The sequence below is a fragment of the Lolium perenne genome, chromosome 5, assembly GCF_019359855.2.
Source record: "Lolium perenne isolate Kyuss_39 chromosome 5, Kyuss_2.0, whole genome shotgun sequence".
In the NCBI taxonomy this organism is placed as follows: domain Eukaryota; kingdom Viridiplantae; phylum Streptophyta; class Magnoliopsida; order Poales; family Poaceae; genus Lolium; species Lolium perenne.
In genome coordinates this window covers 219948179-219962411 of record NC_067248.2, presented here as the reverse complement: position 1 = coordinate 219962411, position 14233 = coordinate 219948179, and the positions used below count along the sequence as shown (strand labels likewise).

At 44.9% G+C, this 14233-nt stretch overlaps 2 protein-coding genes across 2 annotated transcripts; one reads left to right on the top strand and one right to left on the bottom strand.

Annotated features, from left to right (window-relative positions):
• The first annotated feature begins 590 nt into the window (after positions 1-590).
• Positions 591-5076, top strand: LOC127301977 (uncharacterized). Its single transcript, XM_051332301.2, has 2 exons — positions 591-2637; positions 4684-5076. The coding sequence occupies exon 1, from the start codon at positions 712-714 to the stop codon at positions 2485-2487; it is 1776 nt and encodes a 591-aa protein (XP_051188261.1). The 5' UTR covers positions 591-711; the 3' UTR covers positions 2488-2637; positions 4684-5076.
• A 649-nt stretch (positions 5077-5725) lies between these two features.
• On the bottom strand, positions 5726-8590 carry LOC127301975 (protein MICROTUBULE BINDING PROTEIN 2C). The gene is made up of 5 exons (XM_051332300.2): positions 8412-8590; positions 8262-8310; positions 7650-7931; positions 6507-6728; positions 5726-6333 (listed from the first exon to the last, which is right to left on the bottom strand). The coding sequence occupies exons 1-5, from the start codon at positions 8486-8488 to the stop codon at positions 6184-6186; spliced, it is 780 nt and encodes a 259-aa protein (XP_051188260.1). The 5' UTR covers positions 8489-8590; the 3' UTR covers positions 5726-6183.
• Positions 8591-14233: the final 5643 nt, after the last annotated feature.

Here is a 14233-nt window from a genome sequence, read left to right as displayed (position 1 = left end):
GTAAAATCGGGTTCAATAAACCCGATTTATTGAAGTCGGGTTCAAATTGCCCGATTATTAGGTATCGGGTTCAACTTGCCCGATTTTCAGAAATCGGGTTCAACCACCCCGATTACTGCTTTTTTTATTTTTCTTTCTCCATCACGGCGCAGAAGGCGCAGAAGAATCTTATTTTCGGGTTCCCCAACCCCGATTTCGTAATTTCGGGTTCCTCAAACCCGATTTCGTAATTTCGGGTTCCACCACCCCGACGGTGTATTATTTCTGAAATTTGCTGAAAACGGCTATTATTCCTGGAATTAATATTAAAAAGTGTATTATTTAAAAAAAATTCGCTGATATGCCTATGTATCTAAATTTTCAGTACCCTCTAATTTAATTTCTAAAGGTTGGGTAAGTATAGAATTCGCTAGAGTTGCTCTTAGCCGAAAAGGAAGAAAACAGTAAAAAATAATAAACCTTTTCGTTACCACCGGAACCATGTCGACCCCGTGACACATCTCTCGCCCGCGGGTTCACACATCGGGCGCACGCGCACGCACGCACCACCCACCCAGACCCGTTTGTTTCCAGCTGCTTAATTTCGTTTTTTCCACCTCCACCTCCTCGCGCTCTCTCTCTCTCTCTCTCTCGTCCCACCTCCCCATCCTCAGGCTCAGCCCAGATCCAGCCCCCCTAGGGTTTGCCTCCTCCTCCTCCTCCGCCGCCGCCATGGATCCCGACGGGGACGGCTCCTTCCACCGGAAGGAGGCCATCTCCGCCGTCCAGGACGTCGACCAGTACTACGGCGACGACGACGACTACGACGACCTCTACAACGACGTCAACGTCGGGGACGGCTTCCTCCACGCCACCCAGCCGCCGCCGCCCCAGCCACCCGCGCTGCCTCCCAAGCAGCACCAGCCCCCTCCGCACCAGACTCCTCCTCCGCAGCAGCAGCTACCCTCGCCTTCGCTCCCGCTGCCCCCGCCTCCACCCATGGGGGGGCAGCCGGACAAGCCACACATCCCGGGCGTCCAACCAGTCCCCGCCCCCGCCATGGACCGGCCCAACCCGGGCCACCTCCCGCCGCCGCCCCAGCCTCCCCTCGCCGCGCAGCCGCCTCACCACCACCAGATCCAGACGGGCGGGGACGGCTTCCACCGCCAGGGCGGCGGACCCAACTACGGGGGCGGCCCGATCGTGGTCGGCAACGGCGGGGGCGGCGACGGCCCCGGCGCCACCACGCTCTTCGTCGGGGACCTCCACTGGTGGACCACGGACGCGGATCTGGAGGCCGAGCTCGTCAAGTACGGCCACGTCAAGGAGGTCAGGTTCTTCGACGAGAAGGCCAGCGGCAAGTCCAAGGGCTACTGCCAAGTCGACTTCTTTGACCCCGGCGCCGCCGCCGCCTGCAAGGAGGGCATGAACGGCCACCTCTTCAACGGCCGCCCCTGCGTCGTGGCCTTTGCTTCGCCCAACACCGTGCGCCGCATGGGTGAGGCTCAGATGAAGAACCACCAGCCCATGGGCCAGCAGAATTCTGGCATTCAGAAGGGTGGCCGAGGTGGTGGTGGTCCGCCTGGAGGCCCTGTTGGGCCTCAGGTTGGAGGAAATTATGGAGGAGGCGGCCGGGGAGGCGGAGGAGCTGGAGGTGGAGGTGGGGGTGGAGCAGGTGGTGGGAATTGGGGTGGGAGAGGTGGGGGGATGGGGGGTAGAGGTCCAGGTGGGAATATGAGGAATCGGATGGGTCCGGTCGGTGGCCGAGGAATCATGGGAAACGGAGGGATGGTTGCTCCGCCGCCACCAATGATGCATCCCGGCGGGATGATGGGGCAGGGTTTTGATCCAACTGGATATGGTGCAGCTATGGGAAGGATGGGTGGTGGGTTCGGCGGATTTCCTGGCGGGCCTGGCGGTTCACCGTTCCCAGGACTGATGCAGCCATTCCCACCTGTGGTCGCTCCTCATGTGAACCCAGCCTTCTTTGGAAGAGGAGGTGGTATGGGTGCTGGTGGGGTTGGGATGTGGCCAGACCCAAGCATGGGTGGCTGGGGTGGAGGAGGAGGAGGAGAGGAGCAATCAAGCTATGGGGATGATGCAGCATCTGATCAACACTATGGAGAAGGTGGGAGTCATGGTAAAGAGAGGCCGTCAGAGCGGGAATGGTCTGGGGCACCTGAAAGGAGGCGCGAGAGGGAGAAGGATTTGCCCCCACCACCAGAATTGCCAGAGAGAAGGCACCGTGATGAAAGGGATATGGGTCGTGAGAGGGAAAGAGAGAGGGACAGAGGTGATAGGGATAGGGAAAGAGATCGGGACAGGGAGAGGGACAGAGGAGATAGGGAGAGGCACAGGGATGACAGAGATCGCCATGGTGATTATCACAGACACAGGGACCGTGAGTCCGATCGTAATGAAGACTGGGATAGGGGAAGGTCATCTGGGAGACGAAGCAGGTCAAGGGAGGTTGATCACTCAAAGCGGCGACGAATGTCGCACGAGTGATGTGGCTGGATGCAGGGTCTAGTGTAGGGGCAGCAGCAATCCGAGGTGGCATTTTTTTTGCACATGCCAACTTTCTACCGTTCACTGCTTATAACTGGTGGATTTTTACTGCTTGTGTCTCCAGGCATCTGTTGTAGCATTAACTGAGATGTAAGTTCTGCTTCTGTTCTTGTTTTTTTCCCAATGTAATCATTCTTTCATTTGGTTGTAGACCTGTACATAGCTTTCTGTTGTCAGATAACACTGTATAGTTGCATATTCATGTGACATTGTAACCCACTGTAAACCATCTGTATAGCGCTCAGATTGCTGTTTTGTATATTTTTTTTCATTAATTCTTTTGTAGCTTAAAGGCATTGCTCAAGCCAGGAATTTCAGGAATGTAACTAGATTTGTAACTTGTAAATAAGCTTTGTTAGAAAACCTCCTTGTAACCCAATTGCTGTATCCTCAAAAAGGATTGTAAAGGCTCTTGTCTTGTACTCTTCAAATATGACAAGTGGTGTTTATACTCCAGCATTTTGATTAGTAGTCTGGAGTAGGCCTTGAAGTTAATAATATAAGCTTATTAACAGAGGCTTAACTATATTGTTTTGGAGCTTGGATTTACTTCTGCTCTGCACCAGGCGCTCTGACAATTAGTTGGAAGGTCCGGTTGCTGGTAACAATGTTCTTGCACATTGAGATAATTCAACATGTACATGTCAAAGTGCCTGACTTAGACTAATAGTATTGTATCCGAAGTTTCACATGCACAACAAATCAAGTACCAAACTGGAGTCTTGTGGTTCAAATTCACCTCATCACATGTACTGATCTGAAATTTTGTATTCTATGAAAAGTAACCTAAAATTTTGAAAGCTTAAAGTCTAGTGCTCTAGTCAAGTCAGACTACATAGCTAGTGAAGTTATATATTATGCCAGGACTTAACTCTGCTCGATGAAAGTGTAAGTTGTACTGAATCTAGAAAATGTTCCACAGTTTTAAGAACCTTCATTGATGGTGAATATTCATATACATGTTATATTGGCAACTAGACTTAGCACTCACCAGTAAAAATTTGGACCTTCCTTAAATTATTACCATGCTATGTCTGTGCAGAACCAAACTAGATTGCTGTTCAGTGAATTGTTTATAATTGTCATTTGTATTTACAATTCCAAACTGCATTTCTGGACATTCTGTGCTCCATTAGCTAAATAGGGTCACATTTGCCCAATGTAATGCCTTGGTCATATAGGTTTAGGATATCAGTGTACTGCTCTGCATTCAAGTTTCAATTGTATCTGAGAATAATTATCTTTTGTGAAGTTTGTGTAAAAATAGCTAGACACACTACTTGTAGATGTGTGAAGTGTTATCGTGTTTGAATATCTAGTGAGAAACGTAAATGCTTGTCTAGAAACCCTAATGGCTCTGGTGCTCTCTTTTCTGCATGCATCCTGTTTTTTGCTCGTTGGCTGATTGCATTTTGATGACTTTGGTGATTGCTAGTCACTGTTGATTGGTGATTTATGACATTGGAATTATGTTAGGCTATTATAACTTTCATCTATTCTTTATTACTTAGATAATATACGGTGTTGTTTGATGTCAATTTGGCCCCTTTGGCTGCAGTCACTAGTGAGCAGCTATATTGTGGTTTTTCAACATAGTCTGTTACTTTCACTATGCTGTCATGTTATCAGTAGAGTTGCTTCTTATACCTCTTTTCTGCCTGCATGTTCATTGCCTTCATAGCAAATACTATTGCCCTGTATTATGGTTGGATGAATTTCTGTAATCATTAGATGTTTAGGTATTTGGTGTTGAAATGAAACGTTTACAGCTATTAAAATACATTCTTTGTTTGAAATATGTCCTTAACTTGAACAAATTCATAGACGGTGTGTTTTATGTTTCGATGGCAGCAGACTATTTGCTGGCATCTACCACCTGTTGCAAGTCTGTAGCTTATCTCTACTTCTCTTATATTTGCCATTTATAACTTTGTTTTGGTACTTGACTTGAAACACCATTAGGTTCACAACCTTTAATTATGTATTGTTTGTTTTTTATATTGTGTATGGAAGATAGTTTTCTATCATCTCTAAGGTTGACGTACTGCATGTTCTGGTGTAATTATTTTTTACCTATTCTTACTCTTTTACTGCTTGCCAGCTACCATGTACTGACTTAAACTCTCTTGCTTGCAGCCACAAAAGCAGTTCGAATAAGTGCAAAGCTATGATTTCAGCTTCCTCGGATACAAGATGTTGCCTTCTGCCTGCCGCCCCTACCTTCCAAGTGGGCATAATATTGCCGAAAAAACTGTCAAATGTGTTGTGATTCTCCAAAATACTATTTTGTTTACTTTGTTCCGCGATGAAAGAACAGTGAGACTGTACTATTACTCTGTATTAGGATGATCAACTGTCTGTAACTCTGTATTATGACTTTTTTATTACCTCTTCTGCTGGTGAGAGACAAATGATCCAACGTTCAGCTGGTCCTTGCCTGAAGGTAGCTTGGCAGTGTTTGATTTTTGTAGGCTTGGGCCTGTGTTGTACACTTTTAAGTTGTAACAATTATGTATGCTTGTTACATTACTTGACCTAGAGGTTGGTTGTGTTTCTGGCTGTAGTTTTGCAGCCAGTTGTAACATTAGGATTGTAACCACTAACCAGGCAGGTTTTCGGATATTGCTAGGTTTGTTGAAACATCAACTTCTGTATACATTCCTTTTAGTAAATGTTACGGGGTTTAAATTGTACGTATAGTCTGTTTGTAATACGTACCATTTTGTGAACATGGCAGCATAATATGTTAACCTCTTGACTATAAATGTTGTAGGGCTATATTATGTACTCCCTCCGATTCATATTAATTGACTTCAATATGGATGTATCTAGACACATTTTAGTTCTAGATACATCCATATTAGAGTCAATTAATATGAATCGGAGGGAGTACTATATGCTTTGTTATTGTACCTGATATGTTGCCGTTGCAAAATAATAGTTAAAATATATTGACGGTTGTCTCTTGCAAACTTCAAGTTTAAATAACAGAGAACAATTCTCTCTCCGAAGATAAAGAGTTAAAATACATGTATCTTTGCTACTCCCTCCGATTCATATTAATTGACTTAGTATGGAAGTATCTAGAACTAAAATGTGTCTTAGATACAATCACATTAGAGTCAATTAATATGAGTTGGAGGGACTACTTCTTTCTCGTAAATTGATAAGACAAAACTGACAAAGCAGAACAATTCACCCAAAATCAAACTGACATCAGGAACATTTACTTCTGAAAATTCGAGAACAAATTCCATTCAGACCACAGAGAACAATAATCCCTGGATCCACCAGACAGGCTGAACCATCAAATGTTCACTAAAACTCCAGGCAGGTGAACCATCAAATGTTCACTAAAATGGTACAAGTTGACATCTACTAAGACGCCACCCAGTCATAGACTCCACTTCAATAGTCAATAGGGGGCATAGAGTTACAGCAACAAGATCAAAGGCACCATATTCCAGATCCAAAATGAGAGGATACAAACACGGATCCTCTGCGATATAAGACCCAGTGCCGACCTCTATCAGCTCATGTGCATATCATATTATCAGAGGCAAAATACAGTGACTGGCGCCCAGCATCATGAGAGCTACTCTTGGCACAGAGCTCAGTCAGTGTTTTGCAGCCAAGTTAGAGCACAAATGCTTGGAGTCTTAGCCTTGCTTCGGTTACTGCTTTCAGGAACTCCTCGGTAGGATTGTCTTTGGCTGCGGCTAGAGCAGTGACATAGGCCGACATTTCTTGCTCCATCTTATCCGTGTCAATATCACCTACCAGATCCTGCAACGTAGCAAATAGGAGGACCATTAAGTCAAACATCAATCTTGTAGCAAAACATCTACAGGTAGTCTTATTCAGATAAAGACACAACTCATTCACATGTTCATAGAGCAAGGCATGCAACAATAGTGTTGGCGTGTTTTGGGGATTGTAACAAGGAAGGCATAGCTTACATCGAGCTGAACTGGTTCACATTCCAACGATGAATCGTCAGATCTCTCTGTGGAATAAGAGGTCCGGCTGTTCTCTGTTATTTTCCTGAATACCTTCATCAGAGCAGAGATTTCGACATCCATAGAGGCAACATCCACTTCGAGTTCTTCAACCTTTGTACTCGATACCTTTGCCTCCCACTCTAACTTCTCCAATGATGCTTGCTTGTCGGCCAACATAATCTGTAATAATAATAACAATCAGGAAGTATTTAGCGGTGCTAATAGTAATAAAGTTATTGCATTCAGTCTACATGAGACAGAGATAAAGAACATGATGTTACATTACACACTAGTAATCTAATCTATCTTGTGACACAAGCAAGCATGACTAAACAATTTGGAAGAAGCAAACTTGATATTCTCATAGAGCACTACAATACAAGCCAGTTCAAATACAAAGAACTGAGTTGGCCTTTTCCTCTCTTATTCTTTAGGATCTGTTGGTCAACAATTTTTAAAAACAGAAAGACACATAAGCATCTTTGACATGGCATTGAGAGAATGACGGTAACATACATTACTAAACTACTAGAAGTATGATAATGCCAAATAGGTTTTCCCCAAAAGAAAAGTCAATGGAGTTTAGTGCACGCTTTCATCGGAAATTTTTGGGTCCATGAACATCACAACTCAGCACTGAATGCCGAGCAGCAGCACAGGTAGAACCTCAAATCAGCATAAGTTTCTTTTTATAAGTGCAGTTCAGTCAAATCAATAATAGATGGTGCACATACATAATAACTAAAGTGCAAACATTATTGTCTCACAAAACATGATGCACAATTGTGTATCCAATTCTATGATTTTCTGATCGACAACGGATAAGATGTTCCTTGGGCTACCTTGCATTCTATTATCTAAACCATACATCGAAAAGAAAAAAGAGATACAGATGAAAAAAGTGCGACAGAATTGTCCTCTGAATGAGTGCCCTATACCAGAAGTGGCTGCATCATCTTGAGAGGCAAACAAAATAATGTGGTAGCTAGGATGTTGCTTTCTGGAATGAATGCGCCGTGTAACTAGTTATGCATTGCATTAGCAGCGCTTTGGCAGCATAAACTGTAGCCAAAACACAAACTACCAACCAAATCAGTATACCTTTGTATCCTGCAACTCTGAGCCAGTAGATTCGACCAGCGATTCCTTATCAGAGAGCTGGCTTCTCAACTCATCAACCGCGGCATTCGCCGCACTAATCCGGCCGATCAAGTTCTCGGCGGACCTCAGAGCGTCATCTTTCTCAAGCAGTTTCCCCTGCAGGCCACTAAGCTGCTCCTGCAAGGCAGCGAGCTCTTCTCTCTGCTTCTGCGCCTGATCCAGCTGCTGCCGCCTCTTGGCCGGCGTGGTTCTCGTCGGCTTCACAACCTTTGGCTCAGGAACCTGCACATGTGGATGTTGGCATAGATCAAAAACCACTAGTAGTACACCCGTAACAATTACAGACGAGGATGTATTTTGGGCAAGTGCAATGGGCACTATTTATGGATGATTCCCCTCTTCAATTCGCCAAAGCACTGTTAGTGGCCACCCACACAGGAGACAGGAGACAGGACAATGCGACATTCCTTGGCACCAAAGAGAGATTCAAAGTTTGAACACAAGAACCCAGCATTCACCGAGCAAGACAAAGAAGCTACTCCCAAAAGCTAAAGAAATGGTCGGGACAATAGGCGCCGGAGATTTAAGGCGGGGTCAAGGAGGCCTTATTACCTTCTTGGTCTGATTCGGGGCCGCGGTGTACGCCATCGACGCCACCCTCCTGCACCAAGAAACGTCGAGAGAAAGTCAAGAACAGCTCAGGTAGCTCCGGAAAAATTCAAACGGGACCCCGCCGAAAATGCAGATCGAGAGAAGGGGTACCTGGAGGAGGGCGCGGAGGCGGCGAGCCCGCCTCGGATCCTCGACCTGGAGGCGGGGCCCGCCGGCTTCTCTGCCATCGGCGGCGACGGCGGCGACGAGATGGGCGGCGCTGGGAGTAGACTGGCGGGGTGGTGGACCGGTTCTATGGCGCAGCGTCGTGCACCCGTGGTTCTATGGATACTAGTACTGCGCTGCTACTACTTCTGCTTGGTCGGTCGTGGACCCGGGATGTGGCTGGTGGCCTATCTGAGGGATTTTGTTTCCAATTTAAAACCTTTTAAATTTTAGTTGGGAATAAATGATCTGCAGTGGTGTCAACATCCAACATTCCACAAAAAAAAAACATTCCACCTGGGGAAACATGCAGCACCCCAGAACCAATGTGTCGGCAACCGCGTAGATTATTCCTATAACAATATTTACCTTTTGAGACTATAACAATATTTACCTTTTGAGATTACGAAAGTAGTTTTTTAAAGGCGAGCGCTAGGCGTCGGGCGACCGATTTGGGGGAGAAATCGGTCGCCCCGCGTGCCGTTAGATGGGCTCCGCGCGACCGTACGATAAGATAGCTTTCCGGGACGTCGTTTTCTGTATGTCGCTTTCCCACGTGTGTGGGACCACACAAAGCCACTTTATTTTGTCTCGCTAAATTTCAACTTGACTCCCCGTGAACACAAAAACAAAAAAATAGGTTGTAAAATTTCTGTAATTTTACGAGCCAAATACAGTTTACAAAGCGTATCAAAAATTCACAACAAAAATACTGAAGATAATGGACACAAATTCCTTGTATATTTACAATATAATTTGTGAACTTTTACAACAAAAGAAACACCTATAGCATTGCAGCTAAAAGTTACAAAAAAAATTCAAAAGACAGTCAACCAAATTCGTTGGGTGTTTACAACAAATAATCTGAAGTTTTACAATAAAAATAGCACTTGTAGCATTGCACCAAAAATTCACGGCAAAAAATACCAAAAGATGATTGACACAAAATTGTTTAGTGTTTACAACATAATTTTCCAGACTTTACAATAAAATTAGCAATTGTAGTATTGCAACAAAATCACAACAAAAAATATCGAAGACAATTGACACAAAATCGTTGAATGTTTACAACACAATTTCTGGATTTTTACAACAAAAAGTAAGCAATAACAATTCTAGCAAAATGCACCAACTATTGCAGAAAAAGAAATCCAACAAAAAATCACCGGTGGTGGTTGACGATCCTTTCCGACATCAACCCAGCCCCCGTGAAGCACCACATCGCCGCCCTTCGAACCGGCTCGTCGACCTCACGCAGCTCCAGCGGCGAGGTCGGGACATCACGCGGGCAAAGAGGTTGGGGGAAGGAGATCTAGGGTGGTGGTGGTGGCTTGGACGGCAACGGTGCGAGTTGCGCCGGACAGAAGAAAGAGAGAGAGGGGTAGAAGGGGATCTGGGGCGGCGACGGTGCCTCGAGCGGCGGTGGTGCCTGGGACGGCGGTGGTGCGGTGGCGTATCTCTTCAGATGGTGGTTCCTGCGTCCGTGGAGAAGGGGAGAGGGAGATAGGAAAAATGAGTGGATGATATGCTCTATCGATGAGATAAGGTTGAGGTGGGGGCCCGCAGTTGGACGCGTGGAAGGTGGGGGACACGAGCGTGCGAACAGCATTAGGACGACCGATCTTTTCGACGCGATCAGTCGCCTGATGATAAGCATTTTCCTTTTTTAAATACAATACTAGTATTACAGGTAGGGATGTAAATGTTATGGATAATTTTCCCCTCTAGATTCGCACCCGTATTTGTTTTCGAGGATATGGTATGTATTTTTAGAAATTCGCCGGATATGATAGCGGATGGTATGATAATATTCGACGGAGAAAGATTATCTAATATTTTCTGCGGATAATCCGAGGTACTTAAATAAGATTATTTGATGAAATTAGAACAAGCCTAAATACCTAGACAATCCAATTGATGCATCTGCCGAGCTATGCATGCTACCTTTGCTTGTTGTGTCACGCTATTATCGGCATTGCTATACATGTAAAGTGTATCCATGGACGTTCATGTTTATTCTATGATATTTGCATGATATGTGAGATTCCCTACGTGCCTTACATTTATTTATGGAAATTTGCGACGTCTCTGGTAGAGGTAGGTCTCGGAGAGGTGTAACCTAGCCGCCGATTGGGGGAATATGTGATCGTATGGGTTCCATATCCTCTTGTAAACGATGGGGTTTCTTGCCCCTTTCTCTCAACTTAATACAAAACACGTTGCAGGTACTCGAAAAAAAAGAAACAACAAACGGGCCGAGCCCAAACATGCGCCCAGGCTCATCAATTGACCCTAGAAGCGTCAAATAGGGGCGCCCCTTTTCTTCGGCCAATCCTATATACCGACCAGATCAGGGCCTAATAGGCACCGCACACCCTGGTCGGGTATTGTGCCTGGCCCATTTACGTTTTCCCCTCCTTTTCCCTTTTATGTTTCTATTTTTTCTTTTCTTTCCTTTTTGTTTATTTTTCTGCTTTCTTTTTTTGTTTCCTTTTCTTTTATGTTTATTTATTTTTGTTCAAATTTGAAAAAGTTCAGATTCGAAAATAGTTCAAATTAAAAGATGTCCAAATCTGAAAATAGTTCAAATTTAAAATGTCAATTCTGAAAAATGCTCAAATTTTAAAATTTTCAAATTGGAAAAGTGTTCAAATTTGAAAAATGTTCAAATTTAAAAATTATCTATATTCAAAAAATATTCATATTCGAAAGATTTTCAAATTCAAAAAATATTCAAATTTTGGAAAAATCGAAAAACGTTCAATCTCAAAAAATGCTAAGTTCGAAAAATGTTCAAATTTTAAAAATATTTAGATTTCAGAAAAAACTAACATTTAAAATTCTAGATTTTAAAAAATCAGATCTAAAAAGAATCATCTTTTGAAAAATGTAAAAGAAAAATAGAACAGAAAAAACGAAAAAGCAAAAAATAAAATAAAGAGGAATGTTGCGAAAATACCTTTGTACACCCACGCATAGGTGTGGGTGTTTCCATCATCGTTCATTTATTTCTTAAGATTCGTGCCCACCATTGTAGATGAAAAGATTCTTTTTTTATTCGAATCTTAAAACACAATGGACGGTCACGGAAAGACCCATACTCATGCGTGGGTGTACAAAATCCACTCTCAGGAATGTTGGGCCGGCTCAACAACCCGCCTGAGGGGTTTGCGGCGCCTAGTACGTGCCAACCTGGTCGGCATATAGCACCCCTTTTCTTGGGAGCACATACCCATCGCTCGTTAGCGGCAAATCCGTGTGGGCCGCCCATTAAACTATTCGCTCACAGAAAAAACTAATGTATTTTTCTACAATAGGTACAAGATTTGAGTTGTAACCTAGTGGCTCTAACCTTCGACTACTTCCACGAAGACACAGGTTCGAATCCCGGCTAGGACAAGATTTTTCGAGTTTTCTGAATCTGAGCAAAAATTAATTTTAAACAAATTTTGAATCCAAGCAAAATTTCAAATTTCGAATATGAGTAAAAATTAATTTCAAACAAATTTTGAATCCAAGCAAAATTTCAAATTTCGAATCTGAGAAAAAAATGTTCAAAAAAACAAACTTCGAATCTAAGCAAAAAGTAATTTTGAACAAATTTAGAATCTGGACAAAATTTGCTCAAATTTGAAAATTTAAAAATAGAAAAGAAAAAGCCCGACTAAACGAGGAAAGAACCGATGAAATAAAAAAAAAGCCACAAAAAACCGCACCGAAACTTCTTAAGGCCTTATTTGGTACTCCCTCCGGTCTCTTTTAATTGACTCGGATTTAGTATAACTTTGTACTAAATTTGAGTCAATTAAAAAAGAACGGAGGGAGTACTAGTGTTTTAGTGGGGATAATACTCTAAAGTATTGGGTGAATCTTTGATGTCTCCCAATCTTCACAAAACTTCATCCCCTATCTACTAGGTAGGGGTAGAGTACTGGGGATTAAAAAACCTACACTAAAATTGAGAAAAAAGTGAGGATTAAACTCGCTCATAGTCTAAACTAAACATGTATTAGGGATAAGTGGAGATTTGAAGTTTGGAGCGGATTATCCCGCTAATCCCTACTAAAACTCTAGTATCAACTCAAATTGAGCGGCTCATTTCCCCCCGATAGCTCTCAACCCGCTACAGTACTTGGCCGCCACCTCTCTCTCCGTCGGGCAGATCCGAAGCCACTCCGCCGGAATAGCCGGCCGGAGGAGGTGGAGGTGAAGCGCCGGAGTAGCTTAGGTGTAGATCTGTAGGTTTTGTAGAGTTTGTGGTTCTTTGCCATCGTTCTGGGCGGATGCCCCGTAGTGGAGGCGGTGGCCTGGGTCCTCGCCGCTGGATCCCGGCCAAGATAGGGTTGCTGCTGGTGGTGGTCTCTCTACTCCGGTGGTCGGAGGGAGTTGCGGCGGCAAGCAGCGCCGTCTCCTTCGATAAGTCTGTGGCGGTAGGTTGTTCTCCTTCCCTCATCTGCATTCAAGACGGAGATCTCCAGGCCGGCCGTGGAGGCGAGGTGGGGATTCTTCTTGGATCTGCAAGGTATGCTACTGCATCCTCCTGGCCGGCCTTGGTGGCGAGGAGGAGAGGAGGAGTGGCGTGCTGTTTTTGATCGAGGCGGAGGATCCTGTCTTCTCCGTCGACGCGGTGCGTGGTTGGCGGCTGCTAGTCTGCATCTCCTTCTTCCTTGCCATGGTGGCCAGAAGAGGAGCGGCGGCGATGCACTGGCGAACCCTACTCATCGACTTATGCCTGCAGGGTGCTAAGGAGATGCTGTTCTAGCACTCCATCGAGCGACACACGCGGCGTCTTCCAGTGACGTCGTGATCCTTGGCCGGTGATACGTCTCCAACGTATCGATAATTTCTTATGTTCCATGCCACATTATTGATGTTATCTACATGTTTTATGCACACTTTATGTCATATTCGTGCATTTTCTTGAACTAACCTATTAACAAGATGCCAAAGTGCCAGTTGCTGTTTTCTGCTGTTTTTGGTTTCAGAAATCCTAGTAACGAAATATTCTCGGAATTGGACGAAATCAACGCCCAGGGTCCTATTTTGCCACGAAGCTTCCAGAAGACCGAAGAGGAGACGAAGTGGGGCCACGAGGTGGCCAAACCCTAGGGCGGCGCGGCCCGGCCCCTGGCCGCGCGGCCCTATGGTGTGGGCCCCTCGTGCCCCTTCCTGACCTGCCCTTCCGCCTACTTAAAGCCTCCGTCACGAAACCCCCAGTACCGAGAGCCGCGATACGGAAAACCTTACTGAGACGCCGCCGCCGCCAATCCCATCTCGGGGGATTCAGGAGATCGCCTCCGGCACCCTGCCGGAGAGGGGATTCATCTCCCGGAGGACTCTACGCCGCCATGGTCGCCTCCGGAGTGATGTGTGAGTAGTCTACCCCTGGACTATGGGTCCATAGCTGTAGCTAGATGGTTGTCTTCTCCCCATTGTGCTTCATTGTCGGATCTTGTGAGCTGCCTAACATGATCAAGATCATCTATCTGTAATTCTATATGTTGCGTTTGTTGGGATCCGATGAATAGAGAATACTTGTTATGTTGATTATCAAAGTTATGTCTATGTGTTGTTTATGATCTTGCATGCTCTCCGTTATTAGTAGATGCTCTGGCCAAGTTGATGCTAGTAACTCCAAGAGGGAGTATTTATGCTCGATAGTGGGTTCATGTCTCCGTGAATCTGGAGGGGTGACAAGAACCTCTAAGGTTATGGATGTGCTGTTGCCACTAGGGATAAAACATTGGTGCTATGTTCAAGGATGTAGT